The following is a 17,105-nucleotide window of genomic DNA, read 5'->3' as shown; positions in this document are numbered from 1 at the left end:
TTTTTTTTTTTGTAGGTTAAGAAAACTGCAGGAGTTGTCATGAAATTCTATTGGAAAGAATATAAAAATTATCTTGGTTTTAAATTGATACCAAAGTCTGTCTAGAAACAACCCAACCACTGCAAATTTGGTTTTTGCAAGTTAATTTAATTCAAAAAAATACTTGTACTCCCGTGTTTTAAATGGTCTTAATTGTTCATTATAATAAAAAGTAGTTGTAGGAGAAAATAAAATATTTGAACAGTCTAAAATTTAATAGCACTGTTTAGAATAGGTCTGTTTGTGGCAGGCAGAATCCAAAATGGCTAATTTCCTAATCCCGATCATCTGTGTACTACCGGGAGACATAATGAAATTCAATTAAAACCTCAGTCTAAGAAATCAAATGATCAACACTCGCTTATCTAAATATCTACATAATTCTGAATCAACTTGCTATCATGGGTCCTATTCACATCTTTCGGAACAACATGATCTGTCTATAAATTCCATTGCTAAAAGCAACTTTATTTATATCCATCAAGTCCCCTTGGCTCTGAAAATAAATTCTACCCATACCCCATTGCACTTGTTACCCAGGAATCAACTAAAGACGTTTTGATTCCCCCTTACCTCCGTTCTCTCCCTCCACTGGGACGGAACAACCAGACTGATTTCTCCTAACTGCACCAAACTGGCCCATCCACGCACTCTCCTTAATAAGCTCTCCTATAGTATCATTTTTAAAAAATATTTACTGATTGCATAATAAGTGAACAAGATACTCCTCTCCCTTTCCTTTAAAAAAAAAAATCAATAGTTTACATCAATTTATAGCTAAAGTATCTGCATAAAGTTTTTGTTGTCTTACATAATAAGAGTAATTCTGTAGCAATTCACATTATTAGGCTGGTAACCAAGTATTTATTCATTCTACGTGTTGTTGACTTGAAATTCCCTGAAACTGAAGTTTGTAACCCAAAAACTGTAGGGAAAAAAAGGATGCATTGATTTGCTCTGTCCAGGCTCTGCCCAGAACAATGATCAGAGCCTTGGGAAATTTACCCTGTGGTGTTCGGCAACTTTGTGTGTTCTTCTAAGTACAAGTGCCTGGGTTATTTATTGTTTCAGGAGCTGTGAGAGTGGAATCACCAGTTAAAATGCCCCAGCTCATCCCCCAAATTCAATGATACCTTCTTAAGCAATGACGTTTTAACATATTAAGCTCTGTCTTTTGGGATGGGGTATTCAAAAAAAATAAACGAATAACCACGAAGGTCTCCAAATCTCTCTCAGGAAGATGGCTGGCATTAATCCCCAGAAAGGAGGGTCTGTCGGGGAGACACTATTATATGCGTCACAGCATCTGTGCATGGGCACACGTACACCTCTGCCTGCTCCCCTCCCTGGGTGCCTGCTCCCCACCCACTGGCATCCAAATGAACACGTGGACAGGAAGGGGAGTGCAGATACACACACAATATGGGGAGCACTCGACACAGAAATTTACAGAGTCCCAGGACAGTATCCACAGAGACTGAGGGTAATGCACAGAGTGCCCTGGAAACATTAAGTATATTAATGACTTAGTGAATGACAGTTTCTGCTGCATCCTAATAATTTCACTTTACAAAGGCAATTTTTTAAAAATGGGAGACTGAGCAGGACAGCCAGCCCAATCTACCATACTGTTTAACATGAAAACTTGAAGGATAAAAAATTCCATCTCTTTGGAAATCTTGGAAAAACATTCCCCCCATAGTGATTTCATCCACCCCCCCCCTTCCCCAACCAAAATTTGGCTTTCCATTATCAAAACTAGTTTGCATTTGCATTTTCTTAAAAAAAAATCACATAGAATTGCTTTTGTACCATGAAAAGTAAGCCTCTAAAATGTCATATACTCGCTTTCTGGGCATCAATGGCTTTAAACCAGTTTGTAAGTTAGAAACTCTTGACAGCTTCTATCCCAAATCACCTGCAAAAGGCTGGGGGAAAACACAGGCTATTTTGTCCCGGTGCCTCACGCTAACGTCCGTATTCCAATCCTGGAGCGTTGCTGTAAGAACCTAACGACCGAGCCCTTCTGCGAAGGGCTGCGCAGGGGGCAGCTCTGCCCTCCTCCGGAAGGCGTCTCCAGCTGGGGTACCTAACTGCTGGAGAGGGACCCACAGAAGACAGTGTAAGAAAAACACCTGGGACGGGGAGAGGAGGAAAGGAGAAAGTCTACAGTAATGCTTTTGCCAAGACATGCTCTCCCCCAGCCAATCTACTCAAAGAGCGGCTCCATGATGTGCTGCAAGTTAAAAAACAAAGCAAAAACTTCTCACAGATTGGTAGCAAGCAGTCCAGACCACTTTAACACTGATAAAAGCAATTTCGGTGGCTGAACTTGATCCAGTGTCCTTTACGAGTACTCACTGCTACTGACATAGCTTCAGGGAAATCCTCGTTACAACAACAGCCCGGCAGATTTCTACCCTCGAGGCCCACAGGAGGTTGGGAAAACAGACTCAAAGGCATCGTGGAGTCCATAGTGCTGAGTGGAGGTGTAACTTGTCGTCAAAAGTGTCCAGATTATTCCTCCCCGTGCCATGTTCAGCTGTCAGGGACGTGCCTTTGGCTTTCAAAGAAGAGGGGGTGGGGAAACAATGAAAAGGTAAGTAAGCAGCTGTACGCGGCACTGCCCCGATGCTCAACACGAATATTCCAAAGGCCACGCGCCACTAAAATCTCCAGATGTCAGGGGCAGTCAGCTATAGAACTGGGCCTGAGCTTTCAAAAGCCTTCATCACCCTTGGGCACAATCATTCTAGAAGACTAAGTTTTAGAAAATCGTCTAGAAGAGATGCAGGCCAGGTTTCTAGCCGAGAGAAAAGGCTCTCATGTTTGCCTTTTGGTTTTATCTACTGATTTCATTTCCTTGAATGTATTCCAGGTTGTCAGCTGAGAACTGAACAAGGTCACGTGGGCTAGCACACACAGGTGTGCAAACTCATACCCAACGCAGCGCCCTTGCCCGGGGAGCGGGAACTCAGATCCCCACTCTCCCACCGTAAGCCCTTGGCTGCAGAAGCCGTGAGCACACTAAGCGCTCAGGGGAAGCTGCCAGGCCCCACCTGCCAGGCTTCCCAGTATGTCCCCCGGCATTCCCTGGCATAGAGGGCTTCAACCAGCTCAGTTACCCATTTTAAAATCAGCTCCACAATAAACAGATTTGAGGTTCCTACTTTTCTGAGAGGAGTATTCTTTAAAGCATTTTGGAGTCATGGGTACCTTTAAGATTCTGATGGAAGCTATAGGATCCCTTCTGCAGATAAATGAGCACAGACATAAAAATCATGCAACACGTTTCTGGGGTTTTACCGATCCTCCGATCTCTAGTCATGGGCCACCCGAAGCTTTGTGCAGAGTAATAAAAAAGTTTTCCACTACACAGAGGAAATCTTTCTCAAATACAAACTTAAGTTGAAACAAATTTTGATACCCCAAACTCAGCCTGTCCTAGTGGGACAGAGCCCTCACAGATGGTGGACATCAGAGGCGGTAAACCGCTAAGAGCCGTACTTGGGCAGATGTGTGGGCTATACCAGGTTAAAAAACAAAAGAAAAGTATTGCATAACTTGTAAAAGTGGTCAAACTTCTCATGCAATTGCAGTCCAAATCTGCAGTTTCTTTGAAATCAGTAACCAGTTTCTGGGAGCTTCTGCTCTGTGTGGATGGGAGTCCTACTTCCTCATTTTCCACAGGCACTGCTGTGCCCACCAGTCTCTTCCCCTCCTGTCACCTGTGGGGTACTGAGGCCACAGCGATGTCTATGTGAAGACAGACGCACTCAGTAACGTAATGTACTGGGCATCACAGCAAAACGGGACATCCCTCCTCCAGGTTCACACAGAATCAGGAAACTACACTCGGAAGGGGGTTTTTAAAAGATGGCTATACTACTTCCTGCAGTGTTCGCGCTGAATTTTTATGCTCATAAACTATGATGAGTAACTACAAACCAAGAAGTAAAAGCCCATTTTCACATGTCCAGGGACCCCTTGCTCAAAGAGCCAAGCAACATACCAACAACCCCTATAGACTTGAGGCTCATAGAGAAAAATTTAAGCAGTTGCTATTTAAATTCACCGATAATTATGTTCCCTGTACCTTTGGCGCTGGGTATTAATTCACGCACATATTGGAGGGAAATCTATCACAGAAAGAAGCTTCCCAGTATATTCTGGAGAAGTCCTAACCTGCCATTTGAGTTAAGTTCTGAAGATGAAAAACGAAACAAATCAAAGCAGCCCCTACACTGCAAATCAGGGCTCCGGGGTGATGTTGCTGAAATTCCTGCTCGACAGCAAGGAGAGGAGATCTGCTGATGAGTGAAGAAATGAGAGGAGAGATTGGGACTCAGAGCCAAGGACGCTGGAGGAAGGGGCTCCAGGGGGAAGAGGGTCAGGGGAAACCAGCAACAGGTAGGAGAGTGGGAACAAAGAACGCACGAGAGAAAGTCACAGTTCCATATGAACCTGACACCCAGGGAGCCACTGCTGTACAAATGGGCCACGTTCATGTCTCTTTTTAAGCTCTTAAATTTGAGATTTTAGTCTTTGTCTCTACCCACACTTACTGTTTTCCTGCCTCCCTGGAAAACCGTGAGGGAACATAAGGACAGAGTCAACCAGAGAATGAGAAATTCTTTGATGGGAAAATTATTAAAAGGTCTTTAAAATTTAAACCATCCCTTTCTAGACCAGTGTGACTGCAGGCCAGCTTTCTCCAGAGGAACAAACTAGAGACGCACTCTCCAGGAAGACACGGCCTGCCTTCCTCCCCAGGCAGCGGCACGGGACGTGCCCCCCAGGGCTGCGCTCACCGGCCGCGGAGGGGACGCTGCCGTCCTGCAGGCTGGGCAGCTTCTGCAGCCCTATCTGCTAAAACACACTTCGTGGTTTCCTTACCCAGGAGCATCTTCCAAGTCATGAGAAATTCTGGTAGATACACTGTTTTACCTTCACATGGCCGTGAACACTTCCTTTTTGAAAGGAGACCACAAAGCTGGACACGTGTTTACAGGCAAACTAACCAACCCTGCCACGCACGTCCAAGCTGGTGCAAGAGTTCAAGGGAGAGGAAACGGGGGCGTCCCCACGGGGCTCACAGTCCATGTCCTACCTGATGAAGGAGGGAACTGTTCGTCAGTCCTTGTGCCCCTGGGCTGGCGCCCGCGTGTTTCATGTGCACGTTGTTCATGGCTGGCAATTTGGCAACCTTAGTGGGTTTGCTGCTGCCGTTGTTGACGCTGCTTGAGCCGGGCGAGCACTTTCTTTTCTTTCCTATGAGTCTGTCTAGAGGAGTGTGAGAGTGTGAGTAACTGCCGTGGGAGTTGACGGGCAACTCGCTGGACTGGTGAATGAACGGGCCAAGAGAAAGCGTGGAGTCACTGCTGTTCACCATCACACTCATCCTCTTGATGGACTCAGCGGGGCTCCCACCGGGGGGGCCCCTCCCTGACTGGTCGTGCCGGACACTCACCGAGTTCGCTTTAGTAACCACACAGTTGAGGCCGATGCCGTGGGAAGATGTGACCGTTGAGGGGTAGGGAGGCCCAGAGTGTGCCATACAGTTTTTCCTAAAAGACTCCATGGAATGAGAAGAAGAGGAGGAGGAGGAAGAGGAGGAGGAAGAGGAGGAGGAGGAGTGGACTGACAGTGGGGAGCTATTTTTGCGCTTCTTTCCTGAGCCGCCGCTGGTACTGCTACTGGCATTGTGACAGTTAGTGCTGTTACCAGAAGGCTCCTTGGGCCTCAAAGACTTGCTGGATTTCAACTTCTGAGGTTTTCTGGACATAGGGGAGGAGGGGACTGAGGAAAGGCCGGAGGGTGTGGAGGGGGAGGAGGACGAAGAGGACACTTGTCTGGATTGCATACTGCACACAGGATCCATTGCCCCGGAAGCGGCGGGCTGTGCGTTCAGTGTGGTTCCATGAGCTGGTGCCGCTCTGCTGTTTGGGGAGATGCAGGTGGACGAGAGCAGGACTGGGGACGTAGACACAGTGGCCGCTGCCAGATAGCTGACCCCACACTGCGATGTGGGCACAGAGTTTGTCCGGTGAGGAACACGTGTGGAGACGGGTGTTGTGGTGCTGGGCACTGGTGGGATTTTCCTGCAAAAAGAGGGGGCAGTGAGTAATCATCAGCAGAGCCCTTCACGGAAACGCGCAGAGGGGTGACCCTTCACCTCTGGCACTGAGCAGCACACACCCGTCAGAGGATCAACCTGAAACGCATAGCCGATCCTGCCGCTTCTCTGCTTCAAATTTTGCAAGGCCTTGCCGGGGCTCTCAGAACAATGGCATGGAAAGCCCTGTGTGCCTCACCTACCACCGGTCCCCAGCCTCACACTGCCTCCTAGATTCCACCCAGCGACCCTTCTTACATCGCAACAACAGGCCTGGACGTGAGGCCCTGTCCATCTTCCGCCTACAATACTCTGACCCCAATTTCTGCTCAGCTCGTACTTTCGGCCCACCATCACTTTCTTAGGAAATCTGTCCTGACCACCCGGACTCGCTTGGTTTTCCAGAGACTCACTCTGCCAGTTCCCAGACTTGGGGGAACTCAAGGCAGCTTCCACACGTAACTGTGGATCACTAACTTCTCTAGAGAGCAGGGCACACCTTATTTAAAACTGTGCCCACAGCGCCTGCAGTACAGAAGGTGCACTAATGTTGAGAGAATTCACGAACAAAGAGGAGAAAGGAAGGGCAGAACAATTTCATAGCAACTGCTAGGTCCTAACTTCAGGCCTGAAGCACATCTCAGGGTTTCCAGCCACAATGATGGCACAGTGTATTTTGTTACTAATGTCCGGGCAAGGGACCAACCTGGGGATTAGAGAGTCATTCAGATGGCAAACCAGGGAGGCCTCTTTCCATTTTTGCTACGATTCTAACATGTGACAGCACCAAAATTTCAAAAACCCCTATGGCAGAACCAACAGCGAGGTAGCAACACAGACAATGGCCTGAATGGAAGGCAAGTGCCAAGACCGGCCTGGTCCTGACTTCACAGGGCAAGCAACGGCTGAACCAGTCGCTGCACCAGCTAGGGTTCCGGCTTCTCATCTTCCAAGTGAGACTTGTCCTAAACTGCTGCCAAAGTGCTTTCCAGATGCTTTTTAAGGCCTGTAACTATTAATAAAAAGAACTATTTACTGTATTTGTCCCAGCTATAACCCCCCCCAATCAGGAGTGTAGCTCTGGCCCTAGAGATCCGTCCATCCAGACCGACCACACCCAAGTCCCTGTGGGGTGGGGTCCAGATGAAAGAAGTTTCTCAGTCTCTCTGGGAGATTCCAACAAGAAGCAAAGACCGAGAAGCTGGGCTCTATCCCCATACTACTCACAGAGGACAACCACGGACAGTACCTGAAAGGCTTATGAGAAACGATGAGTCCCTGCGCCCCACCCAGACCTACTTCATCAGAATCTGGATCTCAACAAGATCCCCAGGCAATCCGTGGGCACTGGCACCTCTGAGAAGCCCTGCTCTAAATGGAGGCGTGTAGCACTGCTCGGGCTCACTGGGCGCACTGACTTCGCACGGCCACCAGGTGGCTTAGGGAAACGAAGCCTAAATCTCAGGCAGCTAGAACTAAATCCTGGGAAAAGGAAAAGCTTCCATACAGGGAGACATGTGGATCTCTCTGCACAACATATTGGTCCCTGGTAAAAAAGCTCTCTTAGGTCATTCATTACCTTTTGCGTAAGGATGAGACAAATAAAGAATATGTAGTTGTACTGATCTACGTCCATACAAATCAACTCTGCAAAGATATACAAGCAATTAATAAAAATGCTTCTGTCTGGGGGTAGTGGTGGCGGGGAGGGTGGGCAACAGGAATGTGGGGGCCAGGGGGACTAAAACCTTGAACTGTATACCTCTTCATATTCATTTTTTCTTTTTTTTTTTTACCCAAGTGAATTTATTACCAATCTGACAAATTCTGTAACCTCGACATTGCCCCCTATTCCACGCCCCACCAAAGAAAAAACCTTTTGCTGATGATCCCATCCCTTCCTTAAGGAATGTGGAATCATGGTCCCCAGTCAAGGAATCATGGTCCCCAGTCAAAAGTGGACAAGCACTTGACAGAAATCACAGAGTTTGGAACTGGCCTTTGCGGTCCTGGGCATGCTCCAGAGGAAGTGCTAGTCCAATTTGACCACTGTCCAGATTCCTATATTGAAGATGACTTATTTCACTGTCATACTCAAATCCCACTTCCACATATCCTTAGCTGCAATAGGTAACTGAGGAGTAAGGAACTAAGGAGGGTGGCACCCAAACCAGGGGTCCTCCTGGAAGAGAGGACTTTTGGCTGAGCCAGCAGGATGGAACTTGGACCACTTTGGGAGTTCTGTCGAGTGCATCAAAGATGCCACCTGAGGACTGTTCTCCTGCAGTTGAGAAGTGCTCAGCTCCTCCCACCAAATCTCAGGGGCTGCCCGAGAAGCTTGCCTGCAGTGGCCAGCCTCACTCGCGGCACCTCACTCCAAGCTACTGTCTGCCCCAGGCCTGTGTGCCAGCTCATCACTGAGCAAAACATCTGTCTCTGCTGTACTGGCCTTTTTTTAAAACCCAAGTTCATGTTAGCGGAAAGGCACGATTTCCTCTTTGCTAGGAACAAGTGATTGATAAGGTCGTCGGCCTCTGACAGAACAAAGAGAGAGACGGTGGAGGCAACCTCATGATCTTGCGTCTTCCCAGGTTCACTGCAGAAAGAGGACAACCCCCCCCCCCACAAGCCACTAGGAACTGAAACCATATGCACCCCAACTGCTGGCCATGAACCACTTCTCAGGATAATGGGAAAAAGTCATTCTGAGGACACTTCTAAACTCTTAGGAATGCACTAAATCCACATTTCAGGGTGCTCAATGAGCTCCCCAAGTCCTGGTGGGCAATCTCAAGAAATACGAAGCTGAGATTTCACGTATTTGGGGGTTTTCAGATGTTGACAGACTCCTAGAATCCCAACAAACCAGTGCCCCGTTTTTCCTGAGCAAGGGCAATGTTCCTTCATAAAGAAGAAAGAGGAGCCTCTTATCTAGTAAAACCCAGGAAGAAATGTGAAATTGAAAAGTAGAGCACCACTGCTCTGTGTCTGATTTTCTAAGTGAATAAACTCAAGTCCTGTTCATGATCACGGAGGCGGTTCTTCAGATTGCGGACTATCCAAGGCCTCTGACCAGCTTCCTTTGACTTTATCAGGAAACCAAGGCAGCAAGGCAAGTGGATGTACTGGCAGAGTCTGTTCAGGGAGGCTCTAGTAAATGATGCCCAAATGGAGAATATGGAATGACATGTGAATTAGTGGACAGCCCCCTTGGTTTAACAAAACTCAGTATTTCCAAAAGTAGGTTCCACCAAACGTTAAGTTCCCAAAGATACTCCCCTAAAAGATGTTCCCAGGTCAAAAGAGCTTGGGAGATGTTCCACATTATAAATAATATCTCCTGCCTTGAGAGGTATAATGAACAGTGTGCCCCCTAAAGACTCTGAGAAGTCCCGCAGTAATGAAAACTATGTCACTTGAGAAAAAGCTGACCCTTCTGGCCATGGAACTCTTCTTCCACTTAAAATCCCATGTAGGAAATACCAGCCCACATACAGACACACAAGATGACCATCTTACACTGTAAATCAGAACACATGGCTCCACTTCCTGAGGCCCTCAGCAGCTCCCCACTGTACTCAGAATCAATTTCAGGGTCATCTGGCCCCTGCCAGCTTCTTAGGTCTCATCTTGCACCATGATCGCTTTCTTGCTTTTTTCAGACAAGTATGATCTTTTCTGACTCAAGACCTTTGCACGCATGGTTCTTTCTGCCTGCCCCACCATCCCCTGGCTGCCTTTTCTCACCCTTCTCTCCATCTCTGCTCTAGGATCACTTCTTCACCGAGGTTTGCCCTGAATCTCTCCAGCTTGTTGTTTTTCCATCTTAGCTCTTTGTTTGCAACCAAACTGCCTCTGGGTCTAAACCCTGGCCCTACCACCAACTTGCTGTGTGACTTCTCAGTTTCAGTATCTGTAAAGTAGGGATAATCGAGGTCACCAGAGGCAGCGCCTTGTGAAAATTAAATGCAAGTTGCCTGGCACACAGTAAGGTCTCAGTAAGTCTCAGTGATTGTTAGAGCTTCCATGATCTCCCTTATGACGAGCTATAACCCCTACTGATTCGCTGTTTGGTGGTTTTTGTGCCCCCCTCCCCCGAATGCAAACCCCACACAGGTGGAAACTCCCTCACTGCCTGGAACCCCAGCATCCAGAGCAATACATATTTGCTGAAAAGACTGAATGAATAAATGATGAGGGGCCTTCTCAGGGATAGTCAAAGGCCACGTTTTCATTTCAGATAAGCTTATCTTCATTAGACCAGTCCCTTAAGACATAAAGAGGATGCGGCCCCAGGTGAGGTCAGCCCCCTTTTCCCACCCCAGAGGCGCTGGGACAGGCACTCACTTCCACAGCTGCGCGTTCAGATGCTTCTCCACCATGAGGTTGAGGGCGCAGCGAAGCCGGTTCCACCTGGAGTCAAACACGTAATAGCCTCTTCCAATCTGCCGGCTCCCGAATGTGCAAAACTGCAAGAGAGGACACACCATGCGTGCTTGCTAATCCTGGCAGCGGCACGGCCTGTCTGTGATCTCTCTCCTTCAGGAGAGAAGACAACCACAGAAGAACTTGCACTCTGTGTATCACAGGCTGCGAAGCACGAAAGTGACGATGCCCAGCCCTGAGTTCCACGGAAGACAAAGGCAAAAGCCAGAGGTGTCCCAGGACTGAGTGCGTGCCGCCTCTGGGGCACCCTGTTCTGAGCTGCTCTCACACCCTTACCACGTCTCACACACACACGCACTCACACCAAGATCCCTGGCAACCACCCCCCCCCCCGGCCCCTGCCCTCAGTGCCCTGTCTCCGCTGTGTGGGGAGGGTCAAGTCGGGGGTGCATGTGGAACTTACAGATGCTGGCTGAGGATGATGACCTGAATAATGACAGTCCAGTTTTTCAACAGACTCTTCTTTGTCATCGCCTTCTCCCTCCTCACTGGATAACCGAGAAGCTGGCTCAGTGGCAGACAGGGGAGGGTGCGGAGATTCATGGACTGGAGGAGGGTCAATGGGGGCACTCCCGCCTTGCTGTGCAGGGCAGCCTGGAGGCCTTGGTGAGTAGAAAGTGCAGCACCGATCAGATCACACGTCCGGCAACCAGCCACCTCAACCCAGATATAACAACGTGCCCAAGACCGCCTAGGGAGGCCCGGGGTCCCCCACTAGCACTGGGGCAACAGATGTTGATCAGGTGGCGTGGGAGCGAAGAATCCACTCTCCCAAACCGCATGGTGTCACATGAAGTTGTATGCCAGATCTACCCAAAGGAACTTACAAAGGGTTCTCCCTTCTACAGCCACCTGGGTGGCTCAGGGCCTCTTGTATTCTCCCCAAAGAAGGGGAAATAGAATTTAAGAGAATTCTTTCTTTGATTCCTCCTCAAATTTCACCTGGATGACGGTTACGGAGGCAATAAACTCAATAGCTGGCAATGTGCTCCGCACCCGAGAGGGACAGGAGGCGCTCAGAGGAGGACACAGCATCACTGCTTTACGTGGACCATCTACGGCCTACCGCCAAGAGCGGCACGGAGTGCTTCCTACATGGATACATGCCCGATGATTCTAGAATTAGGCTGACTTTTGCATCGACGGAAAAGTTTCAATGAGAAGATGGACGAAGGAAGGCTGTGCCAAGGAACTGACAGCCCGGGCTCGGCCACATTCTCGGGAGCTACCTCCAAGGGTGCCCCCCCGGGCTGCTCACACCCAGGGCTCACATCGGGGCAGGCCCGCGAGCGGGGAGGTGAGGCACAGCAACCAAGAGTTGGCACGTTCCTAGGCCGAAGTTCTTGCTGCCGGTGGCCGACAGTGAAGGCCCTCATTCTTGACACTTTTCTCTTCCCTTTCTCTCTGGAAATTTGGTACAGGGTCCGTGACTTTAACTTCGTTAAATACACAAGCGCAAATGCACATGTACCACCTTCACTGTCCCTGAGGTATGGAGGGAAGTTCTCATAAGACATTCTGGTCCACTACTTATTAAATAGCTAAAATGCCTAATATGTGCTTAGGCCAAGGTCCCAAATGAATGAATGAAAACATAGGTTGATAAAGGGATGCTATAAAAACTCAGGCTGAATGCCTATCCCCAGCAAGGCCTCCCACTGCCGTATTTTTGCAACAAGTGAGACAAATGAATGGGAAACTACTGCCAAAGCCATGTGAAATATTCCAGTCACTAACCTGCGGTCAGCACCCGCTTTTGGGCCCTGCTCAGGGGGGTTAAGAATAGACACCTGACACTGAGCAGAGGTGGAGATCACTCTTGCTTCATCGTGCTGCTTGCATTTGGCCCAGAAGAGCCCTGGTTGGAAGTTACTGATGAACTCGACAATTTTTCCTTCCCTCAAAACCCAATGAGAAAAATCTCTCATCTTCTTAGAGTGAGCCTGATGTACACTCCTCGGTCTCATAACTGCACTGGGGGGTTCACAGTGTCTGCCAGTCTGTTCTTTAAAGGAAGGATGGAGCTGGAGGGTTTGACTTACCTTGGAAGACTGGGGGTGTGAGGTTTAGGTTTACTAGCTACGAAAGGCTTTGATTCAGAAGGAATCACTCCGTGAGAGTTTTGGTGTGGCTCCTGTGGAGGTCTAGGAGGGGCGGGATGCGGGTCCCTGAGAGGCTGCGTTGGTTGCTGACAGTCCGGATGGCGAATCGATTCCTTTTCCCTGGTTTTGTTTTTGTGCTCGGCTAATAACACATCAAATCGTTTTCTTCTACCCTGGACAGCCCTCCGCTGAGTTAAGGAATGTGTCTACAGACCAAAAAAATAGAAAAACTGAGGAATCTCAGTAATAATTTTTTCTCTATCATATATCCAAAAACACCATTACCAATTAAAAAAAAAAAAACAAAACAAAACAACAAGAAATCTGGACCATCAGCATAAAGGCTGTTCACTATCTGATAAGCTAAAAATCATAGGACGGTGACCTTTTTTCTTTAGCTAGAGTAGAAGCACATATCTGGTGAGGCTATTTCCACAGAAGAAAAAAGGAATGTTAGTTGTGCCACCGGGTATATAAGTGAATGGCAAACAGTGGAAACGAACAGGTGACATTGCCATTGTAACAGTTTACTTATTGGGGCTCTTACCAGCTCAAACAGAAAAATCCTTTTCTGGGCCATTTACATTTTAAGTATTAAAAGGGAAGAAACGGTTATGCCCTAAAATGTACTGGCTCAGTCAGTAGAGCATGTGACTCTTGCTCGTGGAGTTGTGAGTTCAAGCCCCACGTTGCCCATAGAGCTTCCTTAAAAAAAAAAAAAAAAAAAAAAAAAAAAAAAAAAAGTGCCCTTTTCCAGTAACAGCTAGAAAGTAAAAATTAGACAAGTGTTTCTCTCTATTCCAGGGAAAATGCCATGTCAAGAGAAAATGGCTCAAAGCATCTTGCAAGCAGGGAAGTATCCTGCTTTGGTTGAGGAAGCCTGGGGAGACACAGAGACTACAAAGCCACGAGGAGAAAGGCTGTGAACACGAAGGGGCAATGAAGCAGAGTGAATCCCTATAAACAGACACTCACTATGGAAATCAAGAAGATGGACAGACAGCACTTCTACAGCTAAGACATCCATTTCAGAGTTGGGAGATGGGCACATCGAGGAAAAGAAAAATCATGCCAACAGGGTAACTAACATAACCCCCTGCTTGAGGCACATAAACCAAATGCATTTGATAATTCCTGTTTTTGTTTGTTTGCCTTTTCAGGCTCCCTTGGGACTAACACTATTCCTAGAAGAAGATAAAATCAAGTTAACCTGACTATTCCTTACTGCTGGGGTCTTAAGTCTGTCAAAAATGTAAGTAGACAGTGACCCCAAATCACATACCGTAAATACAAGTTAATTCATCTATAGATTTCCTTCACTCTTTTATGTTACAAAAGTAACACAAATTGTACTCTGTGTGTGTTTATGGTCCTACACATTATACAAATGTATTGCTGCTCTATAAGCTTTTATGTTTGATATAATTTAGGGGTTGGAGGGGAATTAGGCTTTAACTGTCCTTCTGCAATTCAGTAACAACCTACCTCCTGACTGGACACACTGAACACGAGGTCTGCTCAAAATTTAACCTGCCAGAGATAGTTACATCAGTGACTTTAGTTTCTTTTTAAACTTTCACTTTATTTCCTTTAATATGAAATATATCCATAAGAAAGTAACCTAAATGAAGATAAGGAACTTTGTTTTGTTCAGTGCTGTACTAGCTACCTACTAGTGCTCTGGGCACTCAGCAAATGCTTCAGACAAAAAGTATATAAAAATAATGGCCCTCTAATATGTGTTGAATGAATGAATGAACATATAACATCACTGGTCCACCTGCCTATCTCTCTGGACAGATGTCGAAGCATCTGACTCCGAACGTCCCTTAGTACTTAACATAGCAAAGTCAAGCCAAGAAAGGAGGCAGAGATGACCAATATTTTCCCAGCTTGGTTTGAAGACTAAATTGGAAGGATTTCCGCTGAGCCCCTCACTCCTGTCAGAACTCTTCAGGGCTACCCAAGTACCACGCAGCCACGACTGGGTACGTAACGGGGTCCTCTATTCCTCGTGGCTCACTGCCGCCCACTCCTTTCATACAAAGTGCCTCTTCCTCTTGCTCTTCAACCTCCTGGCTGGCCTTTCAGGTCCTAACGTGTCTGTTCTGCCCCATCACAGAATATTTACACATGCTGCTTAATGGGCTTCTAACACCCCTCTTCACCCAGATAAATCATGTTCGTTTCAGCCCAGCTCTGCTACGGCAAAGGACACTTCCCTGGCTCAGTCCCCCTACTGATGGCTGTCATAACACAGGCCTCCTTCCTTTCTATTACTCAGCAGTGGTCACTTCACACATACATGAGTGATCATGAAGTTAACCTCCATCTCGTTCACTGGACTGTAAGCCCCTCAAGGCTAGGGACGGTGTCTGGATTCTGTCAAAGCGTGTGTCCACTGAGACCCAGAATGAGGCCTGTGCTCGAGATATATGCAGTAGAACTTTCTACAATGACTGAATGGGCAAGAATACCAGAGCCAGAATCTATTTGTATGGAAGACAGAGAGGACAGGACACAGGACATCAGACAGACAAGGAAGCGAGGAGATGACAGCGAGGGTGGCAGGCAGACAAGAGGGAACGAGTGACAGGGGCAGGCAGCACCAAGTCCCCTGACACTGAAGAGGAAGGACTACATTGTCGGTCTGAGGCAGGAGAGACCTGGGCAGCATGGTGGGAGACACTCAGCAGAGGCACTCAGGCATGGGCAGCCCTCCACAGCTTAACAGGTTCAGGCCAAAACAGAGGCAGGGAAAGGAAGAAGCAGGGACAAACAGAACACAGGAGGAAAGGAAGGGCAACCTGCGCAAGGCCAGGCTTGCCAGTTCTATGCCAAACTCACGACACACCAGGGCTGCAGATACATGCTCACACAGAGACGACACCCGAAACAGAATACAAGGAGAGCACGCACGACTTGAAAAGGGAGATAGGAGAACACCGCAGGATCCACATGAAGCCTGTTTACCCGTCAATAAAGGTTCGGGAGGAAGGCTGGTCAGTCTTGCACATTATGTATTGATAAAGCTTTTGGCTCACCAGCATGCCCCACCAGAGCTGACTGAAGGAAGGCATCTTGGATAAACTAAGCATCCTTCATTGACCTCAGGCACCCTAATATCGGGAAACCCATGTACTGAGAGCCAGGCAGGCGGGAAGACGGCCGAGAGCAGTCAGCAAGCTGTGATCGTAGCGTGGCACAGGGCTGAGGCCTGCCCTCACAAACTCCCTCAGGGGCAGCTACACTGGGGCATCTAGTTCCACAGAGCTCGAGCGGTTACCTTCAAACAAGAGACCACTACAGGTGCTCAATAAATATAAAAGCAATCTGTCCTGAGATAGGAGTTTTTAGCCTAGAGATTCAAGGGTGGGAGGTTTGGGGTAAGGATATCTGTGAACCCTGAGACGGAATGCCAATTTCAGAACATCTGTGTGTATGTATTTTCTCCTTGGGGAAGGTGGTCTGTAATTTTTTTTTAATTAGATATTTAAAGGAGCTCTTAGCCAGCGCCTTTCCTCTAAAGATTCAGAACCACTGTTGTAAGATAAAATCTACATGCTAAAATTAAATTTGACATTTAAACTAAAATAAGAACCACTTAGGGGCACCTGGATGGCTCGGTTGGTTGGGCCTCCAACTTTGGCTCAGGTCATGATCTCGCAGTTCATGAGTTCAAGCCCCGCGTCGGGCTCTGTGCTGACAGCTCAGAGCCTGGAGCCTGTTTCGGATTCTGTGTCTCCCTCCCTCTTTCTCTCTGCCCCTCCCCTGCTCATGCACACTGGCCCGCTCTCTCTCAAAAATAAATATTAAAAAAAATTTTTTTTTTAAATAAGAACTACCTAGAAACAACATTTCTGGAGCACTCAGTCTGTTAAGTGTCTGACTTTGGCTCAGGTCACCATCTCGCAGGTCATGAGTTCAAGCCCCGCATCAGACTATCTGCTATCTGCACAGAGCCCACTTTGGATCCTCTGTCCCCCTCCCACTCTGCCCCTGCCGTGTCTCGCTCTCTCTAAACAAACACTAAAAAAAAACAAGAAACAACACTTCCACTTTCTGAAGATTTTAACATTCCTCCGTTAGGGGGTGGAATGGGGCCTGAAGTCCTTCATCCAAACATAATCTTCGGTAAAATTTAAAATAATACACCAAAAATTTTATTAATTTTTAGAAAACACAATTTTTTACAGTTTTCACCCCCTCCATCAAACAAGGGTTTTCAAGTTATTTTAAAGCACTGATTCTCAATAGTTTTTGGACTCTTCTGAAGGATAGCTGGGGATACTCTCCAGAGAAACGTATGTAAGCATATGTGCTCATTTATGTAGGGGTTCCACTGACGCCAGCCCATTTCAACTCTTATTTTGCAGCAAATATACCACCTTATTAGCATACTG

The 17,105-nt window shown here is 47.5% G+C and overlaps 1 protein-coding gene across 6 annotated transcripts in view; it reads right to left on the bottom strand.

Annotated features, from left to right (window-relative positions):
- Nucleotides 1-287: 287 nt before the first annotated feature.
- The window catches only part of ATXN7 (ataxin 7), a 140,512-nt gene continuing 123,694 nt past the window's right edge, over nt 288-17,105 (bottom strand). For 5 of the 6 annotated variants that reach the window (XM_042979347.1, XM_042979346.1, XM_042979345.1 and 2 more), the window contains 5 exons: nt 12,643-12,908; nt 11,004-11,202; nt 10,502-10,623; nt 5,150-6,140; nt 288-2,602 (listed from right to left, as the gene is read on the bottom strand). In XM_042979347.1, the coding sequence (XP_042835281.1) occupies nt 2,585-2,602; nt 5,150-6,140; nt 10,502-10,623; nt 11,004-11,202; nt 12,643-12,908 (1,596 nt within the window). In that variant the 3' untranslated portion in view covers nt 288-2,584. Of the gene's footprint in view, nt 2,603-4,282; nt 4,350-5,149; nt 6,141-10,501; nt 10,624-11,003; nt 11,203-12,642; nt 12,909-17,105 lie in introns of all 6 variants that reach the window. The other variant, XM_042979350.1, reaches the window with a different exon arrangement.

Source organism: Panthera tigris, chromosome A2, assembly GCF_018350195.1.
Source record: "Panthera tigris isolate Pti1 chromosome A2, P.tigris_Pti1_mat1.1, whole genome shotgun sequence".
NCBI lineage: Eukaryota > Metazoa > Chordata > Mammalia > Carnivora > Felidae > Panthera > Panthera tigris.
This window is presented reverse-complemented; position numbering and strand designations above follow the sequence as displayed.